Source organism: Bos indicus x Bos taurus, chromosome 14, assembly GCF_003369695.1.
Source record: "Bos indicus x Bos taurus breed Angus x Brahman F1 hybrid chromosome 14, Bos_hybrid_MaternalHap_v2.0, whole genome shotgun sequence".
NCBI classification, from domain to species: domain Eukaryota; kingdom Metazoa; phylum Chordata; class Mammalia; order Artiodactyla; family Bovidae; genus Bos; species Bos indicus x Bos taurus.
Genome location: NC_040089.1, coordinates 64952557 through 64973340, shown reverse-complemented (window position 1 = coordinate 64973340; position 20784 = coordinate 64952557). Strand labels below are relative to the sequence as shown.

Sequence of the window (20784 nt, the reverse complement as noted above, 5' to 3'; positions counted from 1 at the left end):
GTAGGCTCTGGGAGTTGCTGATGGACAGGGAGGCCTGCTGTGCTGCAGTTCACAGGGACACAAAGAGTTGGACACGACTGAGCAACCGACCTGAATTAATAGTGAGACTGAGGAGTTTTTTTCCTTTTTCATAAAACAGTGTTCTCCAGAAGGATTAAATAGCTAAAGGTAAAAACAGATCTTAGAAATCCTTCAATAGACTATGGGAAAATATATACTCTACCTAGGGATAAATCCGTAAGATATGTTAATAATTTTTTACCTCATCTATTCAGAAGTATGTATGTAAAAAGCATCAGGATATAACTAGAAGGCAACTAACATACCAGGAAGTAACACTTGCTACACATGGCAAACAAATCATTAACACCCATAATACTTTTGTATTTGTTTTGTATTTGTATTTGTATTTGTTTCTACAAATCAATAAGAAAAAAAACCCAATAGCAAAATGAGTATTTATTTTTAGAAGAAGAATCCTAAATGGCCAATAAATGAAAAAATATTCAACCTTTGTTATTTACTATTAGCATAAAATGTTGTCTTACTATGTCAATACATATAAATCTTGATTCTTTTAAACATTGTATGGGTTATTGTTTTTTATTTAAATATTAATCCATTGATGGATGTCTTAGTTCTTTTCTACTTTTTGCTATGATAAACAATTCTACAATGAATTTGTATGTGTGTGTGTTAACGTTTGTTCGGTCGCTAAGTCATGTCCAACTCTTTGGGACCCCAGGGACTGCTGCACTCCAGGCTTCCCTGTCCTTCACTGTCTCCCAGAGTTTGCTCAAACTCATGTCCATTGAGTCGATGATGCCATTCAACCATCTCATCCTCTGTCACTCTCTTCTCCTGCCCTCAGTCTTTCCCAGCATCACTGTCTTTTGAGTTGGCTTGTCACTTCAGGTGGTGAAAGTATTGGAGCCTCAGCTCCAGCATCCAATGACTATTCAGGATTGATATCCTTTAGGATTGACTGGTTTGATCTCCTTATTGTCCAAGGTCATCTCTTAAGTCTTCTCCAGCACCACAGTTCTAAAGCATCAATTCTTTGGTGCTCAGCCTTCTATATGGTCCAACTCTCACATCTGTACATGACTACTGGAAAAACCATAATTTTGACTTTGTGGACTTTTGTTGGCAAAGTAATGTTTCTGCTCCTTAATTTAATATGCTGTCTAGGTTTGTCATAGCTTTTCTTTCAAGGAGCAAGCATCTTTTGATTTCATGACTGCAGTCACCGTCCACAGCGATTTTGGAGCCCAAGAAAATAAAATCTGTCACTGTTTCCATTTTTACCCCATCTTTTTGCCATGAAGTAATGGGACCGGATGCCATGGATCTTAGTTTTTTGAATGCTGAATTTTAAGCCAGCTTTTTCACTCTCTTGCATAGACATTATCAGATTTTTTAGTCTTGGTAGGTAGAAAACTCGACTTATTTTAAAAAGGTTTTTTTTTTTCCTTTAATTATTTCTAAGATGTAGTATCTCTTAATGTTTATATTTTAACTGCTTTATGCCATTTGTTTTTCTTCATTTATTACTTGTTTATTTTCTTGATAAATAAGTGCTTTTTCTACCCTTTACCCATTTTTCTGTTAGTATCTGTATTGATTATACAAACTCTTTACATAGTCATGATATCCCTTTTCTGCCATACAAGTTTAAATATATGATTTTTATACCTTGTTATACATATCATCCTAATTTTTACTTGCCAGGTTTTTACACATCATATTAATATTTCTACATCAGTTTAATATATTCCTGTTCATTATTTATTCAGCTACATCATTTATATGTTTTTTCCATTAGATCATTGTTTTCTCTCTAGACTGTATCATCTGCAAAATCAAGAACTATGTCTCCTCATATAGGTCTGGCACAATATCACTTACTTGATAATAATGATTTCTTCTTAATGATGGCTACATAGGTGAGACCTAGAAATAGATGCTCAGGTCCTGACAGGCTACATAGAGCCTACAGACTGATTATAGATCCTACCAGCAATAGACTTTTGCCATCCTTTCACCAGACTTGACCATTATATGTGAACAACAGAAGAGTATAGTGTTACTGTGTAATAGCTCTACTATGCATATTCTCACTGCTTTAAATTCCCTGATTATATAAAAAAGAAGAATGCACTAGTTTAGTGTTTGATCTTTACCACATAGATCTAACGTCACAATCAGTTGCTTTTAGTATTTTCTTTGAAATCACATAAAGGTTCATATGTGCCAGGTTTCATAAGGATCACATGATAAGGTCAAGAAATACAAATTCCAAGGCAGAATTTATATGCCCAGTTCACATATGACAGTAATACTGTATAACCATATGTTGAATATAATACACAGTATGTAAATGCTCTTCTTGAATGCAATCCAATCAATAAAACCTAAAATAAATAACACTTTAATAACACATTTCAAATCAACTGAAAATGGAATAGATGGACTCTATGGCAAGAACATCCCTATAAAATTGACATTGAAAGGCCATTAAAACACAGAGAGTAAAACAATCTTGAAACTAAAGAAAAACTGTGAATATTTAGAAGTTTTTAAAAAGCCTACTACATTGCATGCCAAGATATAGCAGTCGTTTTTATTTAAAGAGCTATTTCAATAAAAACTGAATTGCCAAGCATTAAAAAGTAAATTCCATTTGCCATCACCAATAACTGAAAGAAACTTTAAAAAAATATACAATATTAACCTTAAAAAAGCTTAAAATGAACAATATTTAATAGAAAAATCAAAACTGAAAAATTCCACTTTTAGTCATAATTGGAACTGTTGAAAGATTGACCTATTTTATCATTAAAAAAGGTTATGGGAAAGCTACTGAAGTTAACTTCAAAAGCCTAGCAGTAAAAGGGATTGTAATGTCAGTAAAACTGAAACAGATCGAATAACCTGTAAGTAGTACTAATCCACTGCATCTTTGAACATGTATATGCCTCTTTTTAAGCTGGAAAGGTTGCCCTTTTTTTTTTCCCCTTAACTTGTTTCCAACAGCCCTTTAAAAAAGAAATCTATCTGTTCAACTGTTAACAGTCAGCAGCTCAGTACAGAAGCTACCTTTACTCAATGGTGATATGAGCTAAGATTTGAAATATTTTTTCCTCTTTGGCCCGGTTCTGGAAAACATAGTTTCCTCAGTCTACCTTGTACAGAGAGGGCTTTCTTTAATATTTATGTACTGTATGTATACAAACAAATGCAATAATGAAAGTAACATGCAATATTTTAACTTTTTTCTCTTGGTTATCAGCTCAAACTCTTACACCAGAATTGATGTTTGTGTTGTAATGGACATTTTCAGCTTTAATTTTGTCTCTTCAGATCCTGGGAAGACTTTGCCTGAAGCCCTGGATTATTGCACAGTTTGGCTGCAGACGGTACCTGGAGAAATAGACAGCAAAAGTGGTATTCCACCTTCACTCGTAACGCTGCAAATTAAAGATTTTCTTAATGGACCAGGTAAGAAAGTCATAATTCAAACTCTTTTTTTCCTGTGAGTCTCTTAATGTATACATGGAGTCTGCTAGTAATCTTGACGTTCTTTGCCAACCATGAGTAATTTGTTTTCCAGATGTGTACTCTTCTCAGTCTAGCCATTCTAGAGATCAAAAGGCAAATATTAATATGCCTTAAAATTTACCATTAGTTTGACAAAAAGTAGTTATCAATTAAAAAAGTAGTTGTCATTTTATTTCTGCCTTTTCTACTAAGTAACTGTGGGACCTTAGGCTGTTGTCTAATCTCCTGTGCCTCAGTTTCTTTACCTGTAAATGAAGAGATAAAATAGGTAATGGATGGATAGATGGGTGGGAGCATGAATGGATAGATAGGTGGATAGGATACATGACATACTTACACAAGATAATACACATAGGTAGATTGGATTAGGTAAATACTTACACATTTCAAATGTTTAGCAAAGTGCTTGGGACATATTAACACTCAATTTTAAATAGATAGATATAGATATCAAAAGGTATTAAGTGCTTATTATGTCCCAGGTACTAGGTACTTTATATACTTGTATAAAGCCAAAGTGTAGGCTCTATAATTATTTCCATTTTACAAATAAAGAAATTAAGACTTAGAAAAATGAAGTCAGTTGCCTAAGATCACAGTAGCAAAAGAGCCATTCAAACTCAGGTCTTTATGACTCCAAAGACCTAGGTCACGTCTATACTGCACTGCTGCTGCTGCTGCTAAGTCACTTCAGTCGTGTGCAACTCTGTGTGACCCCATAGACAGCAGCCCACCAGGCTCCCCGTCCCTGCGTTTCTCCAGGCAAGAACACTGGAATGGATTGCCATTCTCCAATGCATGAAAGTGAAAAGTGAAAGTGAAGTCGCTCAGTCATGTCCAACTCTTAGCCACCCCATGGACTGCAGCCTACGAGGCTCCTCCGTCCATGGGATTTTCCAGGCAAGAGTACTGGAGTGGGGTGCCATTGCCTTCTCCGATACTGCACTAATTTTAGTATAATTAAAGGTTTTTTCTTCTTGTCTATCTCCTCCTCACGCTTTTTCTTTTTGCTGCTCTATTTCTTCCTCCTTCATGTCATGTTTTTTTAATTAATTTTTAAATTTCTAATTGGAGGATAATTCCTCTTCTTTTCTTTGTTACTCTTACATCACCTGTTTGAGATCTGAGCTGTTTATTTAACAAAAATTACTACAGTTAAATTTTCCTTTTGTTATACTCACAGTGCTGCAGAACATGTTAGTCATTAAAAGAATACTAGTTTCTTCATTAGGAGTTTAAAACTGCGGCGTTATACTGTCTTAAGATCTCTAGCAATATACTGCAAGGCATGAATATTGGTGATTGAAAGCTATCCCTATGTGGACCTGATTCAGTTTGTGTGCCATAACATGCCAGTAAATTATGATTCATGACTACAAATAGAGAAAGTGGCCCACCATCAGGACTAAAGTAGACAGAGCCTGAAATCACCTCAGTTGGCCCTTTCACTGGGGCTCAGTTCTTCTTGTACATGTTTATCTGATGCTGGAATTTAAAACATATAGATATATGAAGAATTAGTTCTAATTTTTAGTATCCAGATTTAGTATATAGGTGTGGTTTCAAAGAGTTGAAGGAAGGGAAGAAGCTGATGATGAAGTCTAAAGGATTCATTAAAGATGGAAGCATCCTTTGGAATGCTGGATGGTTGAAAAAGAGTGTGAGTCCTCGGTTAGTGAGTGGGAAGTACCATATTTCATTGAATTCAAGCAACCGTCAATGTAGGAAAAAACATTTTACATACTACTAAGAAAAAAAAACCCTGCTATTTAAGCTATTAAATATATATATATATATTATATATACATACATATATATCATAAATAAATTATATTATATATATATGATGTTTCATATACACATATATATCATATATATATATATGTATATCATATTTATATATGATATATATATGTATATGATGTTTCCCTGATGACTCAGGTGGTAAAGAATCCACCTGCAACTTGGAGAAGGAAATGGCAACCCACTCCAGTATTCTTGCCTGAGAAATCCCATGGACAGAGGAGCCTGGCAGACTACAGTCCATAGGGAGGCAGAGAGTCGGTAGCTTTCTTACTTCATCAGTTGCAGGACAGAAGACTGAACATGCCAGAATGAATGAAATAGAGTAAGAACATGAGTAGTTCATGGAGAAGTGATAGGGAAACTTGCATTTACTTCCTTTTTCTCTCTTTTAGTTTCAGATTTCTTTTGGTTTTAGGCACAGTCTTTCACCTTTTGGCTAGAAAGTTCCCTTCTAGTTTACATTTGATTGATTTGTTTCTAAAAGGGATGGGATCTTCAAGTCAATGGTAAATTGTGTACCATATTTTTTGTGGCTGCCATATAATTTGAATTTTGAGAAATATCAATGAGCAAATGAAAATTTATATGTTTATCATTCTGTCATTCAGTTTGACTATATATGACTTTTACAACAGTTGTACTTTGTGTTTATTATATTTTTTAAAATTGGAAACTACATATTTGCCATTTCTAATTTTATGCCCATTCAGTAATAAAGATTGCCTATATGGGGGTTCAAACTTTTAAATTAATGAATTGAAATAGTTATTTTACAGCAGTGCTTCTCAAACTAGTGTGCATTTGAACATCTCTGGAATTCTGGTTAAATGCAAATGTGGTTTCATAGGGATGAAATTCTATGTTTCTAACATTCTCACAGGTAAAATGAATACTGTGGATCTGGAGACTACACTTTTTGTACCAAGATTTTATATGACTCATAATAATATATATTTATATATGGTTACTTAATACCATCAATACAATTACTGAGACTCAAACTGCAGATATTTTGGGGCATAGGAGAGTGGGAAATGATGCAAAGAATGACTTTTTAAATCTTTATTTATTTATTTTGGCTACTCTGGGTCTTCACTGCTTGTGCTGGCTTCTCTAGTTCCAGGGTGTAGGCCCACCAGGAAGGCCCTGATTTTTTTTTTTAATAATATTTTATTATGAGAAATAAAATACAATATCAAATATAAAATGGTTTAAGTTCTTCAAAGTATAAAATATTTTTTAAACAAGAGAACCATCTATCATAAATTATTTGAGGGGAGATTAGTTTGAGTTATATGTCAGTTCTGTGGGATTCCACTAGAACATTAAGCTAACAGCTTTGAACCACTCCAGAATTTGCCACCTTAAGAGAAGATTTCCTTATTATAAATAGTTTGTCATGTAAAATATGTACATAGGTGTTATTAAATAAAAATTTTTATCTCTCTGCAAACAGCTACTCTACATTAATTAAGAGATCAGTAGGAATAATGGGACATAATAAAGCATTTTTTGCTGTTCAGTCACTAGGTCGTGTCCGATTCTTTGCGACCCCATGAACCATAGGACACCAGGCCTCCCTGTCCATCACCAACTCCCGGAGTTCACTCAAACTCATCTCCATCGAATCGGTGATGCCATCCAGCCATCTCATCCTCTGTCGTCCCCTTCTCGTCCTGCCTTCAGCCTTTTCCAACATCAGGGTCTTTTCAAATGAATCAGTTCTTTGCATCAGGTGGCCAAATTACTGGAGTTTCAGCTTCAACATCAGTCCTTCCAGTGAACACCCAGGACTGATTTCCTTTAGGATGGACTGGTTGGATCTCCTTGCAGTCCAAGGGACTCTCAAGACTTGTCTTCTCCAACACCACAGTTCAAAAGCATCAATTCTTCTGTGCTCAGCTTTCTTTATAGTCCAACTCTCACATCTATACATGACTACTGGAAAAACCATAGCCTTGACTAGATGGACCTTTGTTGGCAAAGTAATGTCTCTGCTTTTGAATATGCTCTCTAGGTTGGTCATAACTTTCCTTCCAAGGAGGAAGCATGTTTTAATTTCATGGCTGCAGTCACCATCTGCAGTGATTTTGGAGCCCCCAAAAATAAAGTCAGCCACTTTTTCCACTCTTTCCCCATCTATTTGCCATGAAGTGATGGGACCGGATGCCATGATCTTAGTTCTGAATGTTGAGCTTTAAGCCATCCTTTTCACTCTCCTCTTTTACTTTCATCAAGAGGCTCTTTAGTTCTTCTTCACTTTCTGCCATAAGGGTGGTGTCATCTGCATATCTGAGGTTATTGATATTTCTCCCGGCAATCTTGATTCCAGCATGTGCTTCATCCAGCCCAGCATTTCTCATGATGTACTCTGCATAGAATTTAAATAAGCAGGGTGACAATATACAGCCTTGACGTACTCCTTTTCCTATTTGGAACCAGTCTGTTGTTCCATGTCCAGTTCTAACTGTTGCTTCCTGACCTGCATAGAGGTTTCTCAAGAGGCAGATCAGGTGGTCTGGTATTCCCATCTCCTTCACAGTTTTCCACAGATTATTGTGATCCACACAGTCAAAGGCTTTGGCATAGTCAATAAAGCAGAAATAGATGTTTTTCTGGAACTCTCTTGCTTTTTTGATGATCCAGCAGATGTTGGCAACTTGATATCTTATTCCTCTGTCTTTTCTAAATCCATCTTGAACATCTGGAAGTTCACAGTTCACATATTGCTGAAGCCTGGCTTGGAGAATTTTGAGCATTACTTTACTAGTGTGTGAGATGAGTGAAATTGTGTGGTAGTTTGAGCATTCTTTGGCATTGTCTTTCTTTGGGATTGGAATGAAAACTGACCTTTTCCAGTCCTGTAGGCACTGCTGAGTTTTCCAAATTTGCTGGCATATTGAGTGCAGCACTTCCACAGCATCCTCTTTTAGGATTTGAAATAGGTCAACTGGAATTCTGTCACCTCTACTAGCTTTGTTCGTAGTGATGCTTTCTAAGGTCCACTTGAGTTCACATTCCAGGATGTCTGGCTCTAGGTTATGTATTATTTTATAGATTTTTGGCAACTCAAGGAAAAAAATATTTTTCCAGGTTTTAGGAAATAGTATATTAAGAGCAATATTATTTTTGCTAAGACTGGAGGAACAAAATTCAGCTTTATATTTTTCCCCAGTACCATTCTCTTCCCTTGAAAAATAAAAAGCCCCCTTTTTTTTAGTGTTGTTCAAATAATGCTTTTAAGTATTATGCAGTACTATCATTAAGAATCTTTTGATACCATTAGTTTAATCTGTATGCACATCTTATTTAAGTATCATTCCCAAAGAATGCTTTATGTTACAACTTTAAAATAGTGTATTTTCATTTATTCCTTTCTTGCTCTTGAATTAAAGTTTCAGTAGCAATAAAAGTTATGGCCCTGAAGAGTAGAGGAAATGCCGACTATAACTACCTAACCTTAAATTTTCTTCCTAAAGTGCAAACTTAACAGCTTTTGAATTCAGCCTTTCAGATTTTTTTTAGGGATTATTTTATCCAAACAAGGTGATGCATATGCTGCTCCTTAGCATTTGTTTTTGGGAAAATAACGCAGTGTTGTTGAGTATTCCCTGATTTCCTCTGTTCACTTAATAGTACCTTAGAGCAAATGGTAGGTCCCAACTTGTACATCAAAAACCCCTTCAAAGCTCTCTCAACCCCCACCTCCTTCCTTCAGAGGCAACAATTGTACCCATTAGCAAGGTCACTGGTTTGGAGAAACCTGGAAAACAGCAGCTACCAGAAACCCACTAGAATAATATATCCAGCAGGTGATAGATTAGTTGGAACAAATTGGAACCATTGCAGTTCAGCAATCCTGGTTTCTTTCAAGCTGTTTTTAAAATGTCGTCATTTTAATACACAATCTAAGCCCCGCGGAACAGTCCACAGCAGGTTAATTTGAATCATATGATGTGTCACTGCCCTCAGCTGACATGAGCTCTATTCCATGTGTGAAGCCATAATAAATCCATTCCCAACCGAGGAAAATTCCCCGTGAGAAGGTGAACTAATCCAGGCCTCACACTGGCATGCTAGCCCTCCGTAATTGAAAGCAGGGCCACCTGTTCCCAGCACAGTTAGCCTATAGAGAAGAAATTACTGTTAGATACTTCTTATATTGAAAATTCATTCATACTTTTTGCAAATTCAAATTCAGCTGTGAACTGCTTCATATGACATCATACAGAAACTTAGGAATGTGCCCCCTTGATCCCAGTTTAAAAGTTTGTTAACTATAGGATTTCTTAACTTTGAAATGAATTTTTTTTTTTTAATTTAATGAGAGCTGACATGTGAGAAGAAGAACTGGGAAGGGTGCAGATTTTTCTAATTAACTCAAGGTCATTTACAGAAATATTTGAACTCCCTGATATTTTTTTCATTGTTTCTTTGCAGACATGTATTTGAATACTGTCACTGTAGCCACTAAATGACACTTAAAAGACAGCAAAGAAAAACTTGCCAAATTGGGAGAACATTTCCACATTTATGTTTTCTTATAAATAGTATATCACAATTTTCATGTAATTTTAGGCAACATGGTTATATCAAATTATGACTATAATTTCCTGTTTCTTTTATTTTAATATACATGGTGTCACTTGTTGAAACACATAGCCACTGATAGTTTTTCTCATAATAAAATCATTTATTTACTCTCTCCTTAACTAACCTGTTAATTCATTTATCTATGTCATTTTCAGTTTTCCTAATTTCATTCAAGCCTTGGATTGGTTTTATTTAATTTTTAAGATATTATTTGACTTTTAATTTTTTGTAGTCCATTTTTTATAAATTTAGTGTTTTATAGGTTGCAAGGATTTTAATTTTCACTTAAAAAAAATTCCTAACCATCCTAGAATTTCCCATTTCCACAGCCTCTTTGATTTGAATGAAAATACATACTGGAATAATGTGAAATACTACTTTAAAAGCTTCTCAGATATAGTAACACACCATTCAAATAGGTTTGTTTATAATGAATATAAAGTAGAAATGCTAAGTTGTTTACTGCCAATTTTGTGTATTTTTAAAATGTGTTTACTTTTCATGATGATATCTGCTTTTATGTTCTGTTTTTACAGAATTCATTACTATTGGGAATTAATCCAGACATACGTAGAAGATGACTGACTCAGGGAAATTAAGATAACCTGAAAAAATACAACTAGCCCCCTGACATTTTCTGGAGTAGAAAATGAAGAATAGGCAATATGATTTTTATATACAAGAAGATGCAAAGTAAAAGGAAGCATCTTAAAAAGCTAATTTTAATTAATTTAGTCTTCTTATTGTAACCCTGATAGTTAACCCCTTATTCTTTTCTCTTTCCAGAAATAGGGCCAAGGTCCGCACCTTGATCACTGGAGTCCTATCTCTATTTTAGTTTTACAGCCATACTAGCAAGCTGTCTTCTACATTTAAGAAATGTAAACTAGTTAATACAACTGTGAGAACCTTGACTTTTACATTTCCTAGGTGTTACGGGTTTCAATTTGCAGTGGCAGCATTGTATTATCATAGTTTATTTTCCCTATGATTTATCAAAATAAAACAATAAACTTGAAATAAGGGTGTGAAATAGAGAGTAGACCAAGAATTTTATTTTATTGCTTAATTTTTTAAATTGAAGTAGAGTTGATTTACAATATAGTGTTAATTTCAAGTATACAGCATAGTGATCCAGCATTTTTTTAGCAGACCATTGTCAGTTATTGTATTTCCTGTGCTATACACTATATCCTTGTTGCTTATCCATTTTATGTATAGTAGTTTGTATCTGTTAACCCCATACTTCTCATTTGCTTGGACTCTGTAGTTGTGGCACATGGGCTCCCGAGTGAAAGGGCTCTCTGGTTGTGGCGCACAGGCTTAGTTGCTCCTCAGCATGTGTGATCTTAGTTCTCTGACCAGGGATTGAACCTGTGTCCCCTGCATTGCAAGGCGAATTCTGAACCACCAGGAAAGTCCCTGTTTGTATATCTTAGATATTAACCCTTAATTAGTTACATTGTTTGCAGATATTTTCTTCCATTCCATAGGTTGTCTTTTCATTTTGTTCCTTTGCTGTGAAAAAAAGTTTTTAAGTTTGATGAGGTCTCATCTGTTTTTGTTTTTTTTTTTTGCTCTTATTTATTTTGCCTCAGAAAACTGATCTAAGAAATAGTATACAACCTAATAGTACAAAAAGTAATTGCAGCTTTGGACTGTGAATATTAAATCATTATCACTAGGCTCATGTTTATTAATCAAAATAGGAACCATTACAATCAATGTATTTTTGCAAATGAGAAGTAGTTTGTTTATTCCTGTAGCATAAAAATCCATGCTTCAGGATTCAACAAAGTCTTGGAAAGCATTTTCTGCCTCCCGCTGGTTGTGGAAGCATTTTCCCTGCAAAATGTTGTCAAGATGGTGGAAGAAGTGATAGTCGCTTGATGAGAGGTCAGGTGAACATGGTGGATGAAGCAAAACTTCCTAGCCCAACTCGTTCAACTTTTGAAGCTTTGGTTGTGCAATGGGCAATCAGGGGTTGTGGTAGAGAATTGGGCCCTTTCTGTTGGTCAGTGCTGACTGCAGGCATTGCAGTTTTTGGTACATCTCATCAATTTGTTGAACATACTTCTCAGATGTAATGGTTTCATGAGGATTCAGAAAGCTGTAGTGGATTAGAAGGGCAGCAGACCACCAAACAGTAACTGTGACCTTTTTTTAGTGCAAGTTTGATTTTGGGAAGTGCTTTGGAGCTTCTTCTCAGTCCAACCATTGAGCTGAAAGTGAAAAGTGAAAGTCTCTCAGTCATGTCCCAACTTTTTGCAACCCCATGAACTATACTGTCCATGGAATTCTCCAAGCCAGAGTACTGGAGTGGGTAGCCTTTCCCTTCTCCAGGGGATCTTCCCAACCCTGGGATCGAACCCAGGTCTCCCACATTGCAGGCAGATTCATTACCAGCTGAGCCACAAGGGAAACCCAAGAATACTGGAGTGGGTAACCTATCCCTTCTCCAGCGAATCTTCTCAACCCAGGAATCAAACCAGGATCTCCTGCATTGCAGGTGGATTTTTTACCAACTGAGCTATCAGGAAAGCCCAACCATTGAGCTAGTCAGCCATAAAATCCACTTTTTGTTGCACTTCACAATCTGATTGAAAAATGGTACATTGTTTCATAAAATAAGAGAAGACGATGCTTCAAAACAATTTTTTTTTTTATTTTCAGTCAGCTCAGAAGGCACACACTTGTCAAGTTTTTTCACCTTTCCAATTTGCTTCAAATGCCAAATGACCACAGAATGGTCAATGTTGAGTTCTTCGGCAGCTTCTCATATAGTCATAAGAGGATCAGCTTTGATGATGGCTCTTAATTGGTCGTTGTCAACTTCTGATGGTCAGCCACCACGTTCTTCATCTTTAAGGCTCTCGTCTCCTTTGAAAAACTTCTTGAATTACCAGTGCATGGTACAGTCGTTAGCATTACCTGGGCCAAATGTGTTATTGATGTTGCAAGTTGTCTCTGCTGCTTTACAACCCATTTTGAACTCAAATTAAAAAATCTCTCAAATTTGCTTTTTGTCCAACATCATTTCTATAGTCTAAAATAAACAGCAAGTAATGTCATTAGCCAAAAAAAATAAAGTGAGAAATACACATTAAAATGATGTATAACATAACCACATTTGTTTAAGAATATATTCTAATATCAAATGTCAAAGTTCAACAGTGCAAAGCTGCAATTACTTTTGCACCAACCTAATATGATTTTTCCACTCTTTCCCCATCTATTTCCCTGATCACTTCATGGGAAATAGATGGAGAAAGAGTGGAAACAGTGTTAGACTTTATTTTTGGGGGCTCCAAAATCACTGCAGATGGTGATTGCAGCCATGAAATTAAAAGACGCTTACTCCTTGGAAGGAAAGTTGTGATCAACCTAGATAGCATATTCAAAAGCAGAGACATTACTTTGCCAACAAAGGTCCGTCTAGTCAAGGCTATGGTTTTTCCAGTGGTCATGTATGGATGTGAGAGTTGGACTGTGAAGAAAGCTGAGTGCCAAAGAATTGATGCTTTTGAACTGTGGTGTTGGAGAAGACTCTTGAGAGTCCCTTGGACTGCAAGGAGATCCAACCAGTCCATTCTGAAGGAGATCAGCCCTGGGATTTCTTTGGAAGAAATGCTGCTAAAGCTGAAACTCCAGTACTTTGGCCACTTCATGCCAAGAGTTGACTCACTGGAAAAGACTGATATCAGCTGGGAGGGATTGGGGGCAGGAGGAGAAGGGGACGACAGAGGATGAGATGGCTGGATGGCATCACCGACTCGATGGACGTGAGTTTGAGTGAACTCCGGGAGTTGGTGATGGACAGGGAGGCCTGGCGTGCTGCGATTCATGGGGTCACAAAGAGTCGGACACGACTGAGTGACTGAACTGAACTGAATATGATTTCTGTCAAAAAATGTTTCATCTGTATTCTCTTCTAGGAGTTTTATGGTGTTATGTCTTATATTCATGTTTTTAAAACATTTTGAGTTTATTTTTGTATATAGTGTGAGGGAATGTTCTAATTTCATTGTTTTACATGAAGCTGACCACCTTTCCCAGAAATGCTTGTTTAAGAGATTTTCTGCATTGTATATTTTTGCCTCCTTTGTCATAAATTAGTCGACTATAGATGTGTGGGTTTATTTCTGGGCCCTCTATTCTATTACATTGATCTCTGTGTCTGTTTTTGTTCCAATACCATGTTATTTTATTACTGTAGATTTGTAGTATAATCTGAAGTCTAGAAGGGTTATACTTCCAGCTCTGTTCTTTTTTCTCAGGATTATTTTGGAAATTTTCTGAGTCTTGTGTGGCTCCAAATAAATTTTAGGATTATTTATTCTAGTTCCATGAAAAATATCATGGGTGATATTTATAAGGATGGCATTATGTCTGTAGATTGCTTTGGGTAGTGTGGCCATTTTAACAATATTAGTTTTTCCAATCCAAGAGCGTGAGATGTCTTCCCATTTCTTTGAATCATCTTTAATTTTCTTTATCAGTGTTTTATAATTTTCAGTGTATGGGTCTTTCACCTCCTTGGTTAAGTTTATTCCTGGGTAATCGGGCTGTTTTTTTGTTTGTTTGTTTGGAGGGGGAAAGGGGATGCAGTTTTAAATAGGATTTTTTTTTTTACTTATCTTTCTGATATTTCATTATGACTGTATAGGTTTTTGTATATCAATCTTGTATCCTACAACGTTGCTGAATTCATTTACTAGTTCTAACAGTTTTTGGGTGGAGACTTAACAGTTCTCTGTACAGAGCATCATGCCATCTGCAGATACTGATAGTTTTACCTCCTCCCTTCCAATTTGAATACCTCTTTTTCTTATTGCTTTGGCTAGGACTTTCAATACTATGTTAAATAGAAGCAATGAGAGTGGATGCCCTTGTCTTCTTCTAGAATTTAGTAGGAAGACTTTCAACTTTCCATCACTGAGTATTGTGTTGACTGTGGGTTTGTCATGCACGCATGAGTGCTAAGTTGCTTCAGTCATGTCCGACTCTTTGTGACCCTGTGGACTGTAGTCTGCCAGGCTGCTCTGTCCATGGAATTCTCCAGGCAAAAATACTGTAGTGGGTTGCCATGCCCTCTTCCAGGGGATCTTCCCGACCCAGGGATCAAACCCACGTCTCCTGTGTCTCCTGCATTGCAGGTAGATTCTTTACCACTGGGCCACTGGGGAAGTCCCGTTGGTTTGTCATAAATGTACTTTATTATTTTGAGATGTGTTCCCTTTATACCCACTTTGAGTGTTTTGTGTTCCCTTTATACCCACTTTGAGTGTTTTGTGTTCCCTTTATACCCACTTTGAGTGTTTTTATCATGAAGTTTTTGAATTTTGTCTTCAGTCTTCTGTTCTTTGTACAGACAATAACCTCAGCTATCTCTTCTACGCCTACAACCTTCAATGCATCTATTTCTAATTTTGATTCATTGTCCACCTTCAGGACTATTTCTTCATCTCCCTGTGAGATGCGTTTAGTTATTTAAAATACCCGGGTACGATCCCTGGGTCAGAAAGATCCCCTGGAGAAGGAAATGGCAACCCACTCCAGTACTCTTGCCTAGAAAATTCCATGGATGGAGGAGCCTGGTGGGCTACAGTCCATGGGGTCACAAAGAGTCAGACAGGACTGAGCAACTTCACTTTCACTTATTAAGTCAAAAATTGTTTCTTTTTCTTATTCACTCCTTCTCTTAGTACAGTCTTCGAATTTCTTTACATTTGCTAGTGATGGCAACATTGTTCCATTCAGGTCTTCTCACAATTTTACTGTCACCGTCAATTCATCCCTTTTTCATTCAAGCCTTTTTAGTTTTTCCTTTGAAATGGTGCTTCATTATACCTGCCACCTACCTGTGCCCTAATTACTTCTTCGGTGTATTTACTGGTGATCTTCATTTCAGATTTTTCTTTTACTCAATCATTTTCTCTCCTCTGCAAACTAATATGAGTCTTGACCACCCGCCTCCCTCAGTTAATCAAATCATAACTGTCCTCAGACCTCAGGAATCTAACCTGGTGTCATCTGGACAATCCAGGTTTACTGTCACTAAGAAAGTAATTCTAAGTGAGATCATTTTTCTTCTTTGAACCCTAGTATTTTCTTCTGTATCATAAGAGAGTTGTCCTAAGATTCCTGCAAATTCTAAAATGACGTCCATAATCCCCAATGGAACTCTTCATTTATTTTTCACAACAAGTGTTTATGAGCAATTATAATATTCCAAGTAATCTTCTAAGCCTTGGAATTACAGTGGTAAGCAAAAGATACACAGTAATTTCTCTCAAGAAATGCATACCATCTAGTAGAAAGGACAGGATTTGATGAGCAAGTAGTCACCCAGAGTATTATATAATTATAAGCTAATATAAGTGTCATAAACTTTTATGGATTTGTAAAAGATTAGAGATTTAGGGAAGCTTCTCTGAGCTGAGTTCAGACACTTGAATGCTGCTACTAAGTCACTTCAGTCATGTCCGACTCTGTGCGATCCCATAGACAGCAGCCCACCAGGCTCCCCCGCCCCTGGGATTCTCCAGGCAAGAACACTGGAGTGGGTTACCATTTCCTTTTCCAGTGCATGAAAGTGAAAAGTGAAAGTGAAGTCACTCAGTCGTGTTCGACTCTTAGCGACCCCGTGGACCGTAGCCTACCAGGCTCCTCCATCCATGGCATTTTCCAGGCAAGAGTACTGGAGTGGAGTGCCATTGCCTTCTCCACAGACACTTGAATAAAAGGGAGTTATCCAAAGACATGGAGGGAAAGGCAGTCTTCTGACAGAATGTGTGCAAAAGACCCTGTGAGGAAGGGGATCGTGGCACACCGAAGGAAATGAAAACAAATCAGAGAGAAGGAACAGTCCGAGGATGTGAGGCTAGAGAGAGGTAGAAGCCAGGCCTTCTAGGCCACAATAAAGGATTTGGGGGGTTTTATCTTTAAAGCACTGGGAAACCACTGAAGAATTTTAAGTAGGACATATATATGATGGGGAGAGAAGAAGTATGAGTGTTTATTGATATGGTTATATTCACATTTTTTAAAAAATTATTCTAGTTGGAGGATAAAGAATAGATAAAAACAGCTAGAATAGAGGCAAGCAACAAATTAGCAGAATATTGCAGTAGTACTGGTGAGAGATAATAAGTTGGGTCATGGAATGGTAATAGAAATGGAGAAAAGTGAGCAATTTGGTAGATAAATATGGAGGGAGAATCCATAGACTGGTACTGGAGTAGAGGGGATGTTGTATAAGAGAGGTTTAAGGATGACTTAAGGGTTCCTGACTGATCTAACTGAAGGAATATTGTGTTGTGGACTGAATTGTGTCCCCACAAAATTCATATGTTGAAGCTCTAGTCCCCGCTGTGCTGGGCCTTTAGGAGGTAGTTAGATTTAGATGAGGTAATGAGGGTCAGGCCCTCATGGTGGGATTAGTACACCAGACAACTTGCTGTCATTCTGTCTCTCCCTGCCATGTGAGGACACAGTAATAACACAGCCATGCAAGCCCAGAAGACAGCCTTCACCAGAAACCAACCTCCGCTCACTCCCTGATCTCAGAATTCCAGCTCTAGAACTGTGAGAAAATAAGTTTCTGTTGTCTAATCTCACAGTTTGTGGTATTTTAGTATGCCATCCCAAACTGGTGTCTTATTGACTGATATGTTATAGAAAATTCTTTGGAAAAGGTATATTTTGTTTGTTATGTTTGTGTATGAGAGTAGGGAGAGATCATGAGTTCTGTGTTGGTAATTGTGCATACGTATCGGTTGCTCACACAAAAGTCTGACTAGTGGTAAAGGATTAAATGTTTTGAAAGTTTGGGAAAATATGGGTGCTGATTCAAGGCACAGACCTGGATGAGATTATTACTCAGAAGGGAAAAGAGGAAGAAGAAAAAGAGAAGAAGTAGGAAAAAAGAGTCTAAGACTTCATACTGAAGAAGTCCAATCAGTAATTACTGGCCAGGAGGAAAAGGAGGAGCCTTAAAAGAAAGCATAGCTTAGAGGAAAATCTGGAGAGTGCTACGTCAATGAAGCCAAGAGAAAAAAGTGTAGAAGTACTGGACAGTGTCAGGTAGTGATACAAACTACGGAAAAATGAGAAATTGAAAATAGCTAATGAATTTATAGACATCATGGCTAAAAATATTACCCCCTCACCCCATTGGATTAACCTGGATTGACTGTAGTCTACAGCGCATTGAGGAGTAAGCAGGAGGAAAATAAATGGAAGCAGAGAGTATAACTCTTCCAAGAAGTTTGTTTGTGAAGAAGAAGAAGAATATGAAGGAGCATTTTGTTTTGGTTTTTCCTTCCAATTTTTTTAATTGAAGTATAGTTGATACACACTATTATATAAGTTACAGATGTACAAGATAGTGGCAATATAGTGATTCACAGTTTTTAAAAGGTTGTACTCCATTTATAGTTATTATAAATGAAAGGGGGTGGTTTTAGGCTTTATTTTTATAATGAAAGAGACCTGAATTTTCTCATGTTTAAATATCAGCCAGAAGAATCCAGTTGAGAGAAGAACTGGATAATCTAAAAAGAGAAAAGATAAAGGTGGGTTCCTTAGACAAAGTGAAGGAGAAGAATCCAACGTACATGTGAAAGAACCAGTGTTACCTTAACAAATTAAGGAAGCAAAGGAAAATGGCATATGGAAGTATTTTTTCAGTTTGGTAGTAGGAAACCAAGAGAAATGTAATGAGTTTCTCTTTCTCCTTGAAACTGGAAGCAGAGTCACTGATTGACCCTGAAGAGAGGAGTTTGGAAGCAAATGGTTTGAAATCATCCTCCAATATGACTTCTTCTTATGCTGTACTCATTCTCATCTCTATGCCTTTTAAAAACTATCTATTATGGAAAATATCATATACAAATACAGCCTGGTTGGGAGGGGAGTTTTGGGGAAAATGGATACATGTGTATGTATGACTGAGTCCCTTTGTTCTTCACCTAAAACTGTCACAACATTGTTAATCAGCTGTACTCCAATACAAAATATAAAGCTTAAAAAATAAAAAAAAACTTTAGACTGAATAGAATATAGAAACTCTTGCCTAGACAATTGTCAACCTATGGCCAATATATTGTTTCCTATATAACCCTATCCATTTCCTCACCTTCTGTATTATTTTGAAGCAAATCCCATGCATCATATCACCTATAATATTTCAATTTGTATTTATAAAGATAAGAACTTTTAAAAACATAACCACAATATCATTATCAAACCTAGAGAGAATAATTCTTCAGCATCATCTATCATCTAATATCTAGTCAGTATTCAAATTTCTAATTATCTCATGAATGTCATAGTGTGTGTCATTGTTTGTAGGCATGTATGGTTATTGTTTGTATGTTTTCTTAACCTAGAGCCAGATAAGATCTACTCATCACTACTGGTTATGCCTTTTGAATTTCTTTTGTAAAAAAAATTTTTTTCAAAATCAATAGGTTTCCCCATCTCTTTTTTCATTTCTTGCAATTTATTTTATTTTTTTACTGAAGTATAGTTGATATACAGTGATTCAGATATGCAGCAAAGTGATTCAACTTTCTATATATTTTTAATATATTATTTTTTAGATTATTTTCCATTATAGGTTATTACAAGATAATGAACATAGTACCCTGTGGTATACAATATGTCCTTGTTTATCTATTTTATATAATGTGCGTAGTGTGTATCATTTAAATGAAATTACTCATTTATCCCCCCACTGATTTCCCCTTTGGTAATTAAGTTTGTTTTCTGTGTCTGTGAGTCTATTTCTGTTTTGTAAATAAATTCATTTGTATCATTTTTTTAGAACACATGTAAGCGATATCATATGGTATTTGTCTGACTTCACTTGGTATGATCATCTCTGGGTCTACCCATGTTGCTGCTAATAGCTTTATTTCATTCTTTTTACGGCTGAATAATATTCCACTGTATACCTATATCACATCTTCTTTATCCATCTGTTAATGGACATTTAGTGTGCTTTCATGTCCTGATTATTGTAAATAGTGCTGCTATGAACATGTATCTTTTTGAATTAGAGTTTTCATCTTTTCCAGATATGGGATTGCTGGATCATATGGTAACTCTATTTTTAGTTTCTTAAGGAGCCTCCATCTTCTTCTCCATAGTGTCTATACCAGTTTACCTTCCTACCAACAATGTCAGAGGGTCCCCCTTTCTCCATACCCTCTCTAGACATTTTGGTGATGACCATACTGAGTGGTGTGAGATGGTATCTTTTGTAGTTTTGCTTTACATTTCTCTAATAATTAGCAATATTGAGCATCTTCTCATGTACTTATCAGCTATCTGTCTTCTTTTTTTTTATTTTATTTTTAAACTTTACAATATTGTATTAGTTTTGCCAAATATCGAAATGAATCCGCCACAGGTATACCTGTGTTCCCCATCCTGAACCCTCCTCCCTCCTCCCTCCCCATACCCTCCCTCTGGGTCGTCCCAGTGCACCAGCCCCAAGCATCCAGCATCGTGCATCGAACCTGGATTGGCGATTCATTTCATACATGATATTATACATGTTTCAATGTCATTCTCCCAAATCTCCCCACCCTCTCCCTCTCCCACAGAGTCCACAAGACTGATCTATACATCAGTGTCTCTTTTGCTGTCTCGTACACAGGGTTATTGTTAGCATCTTTCTAAATTCCATATATATGCGTTAGTATACTGTATTGGTGTTTTTCTTTCTGGCTTACTTCACTCTGTATAATAGGTTCCAGTTTCATCCATCTCATTAGAACTGATTCAAATGTATTCTTTTTAATGGCTGAGTAATAC

The 20784-nt window shown here is 36.5% G+C and overlaps 1 protein-coding gene across 9 annotated transcripts in view; it reads left to right on the top strand.

Annotated features, from left to right (window-relative positions):
* VPS13B (vacuolar protein sorting 13 homolog B) overlaps positions 1-20784 on the top strand; it is an 806600-nt gene that overhangs the window by 584464 nt on the left and 201352 nt on the right. For all 9 annotated transcript variants that reach the window (XM_027561445.1, XM_027561448.1, XM_027561447.1 and 6 more), the window contains one exon: positions 3364-3501. In XM_027561445.1, the coding sequence (XP_027417246.1) occupies positions 3364-3501 (138 nt within the window). The remainder of the gene's footprint in view (positions 1-3363; positions 3502-20784) is intronic.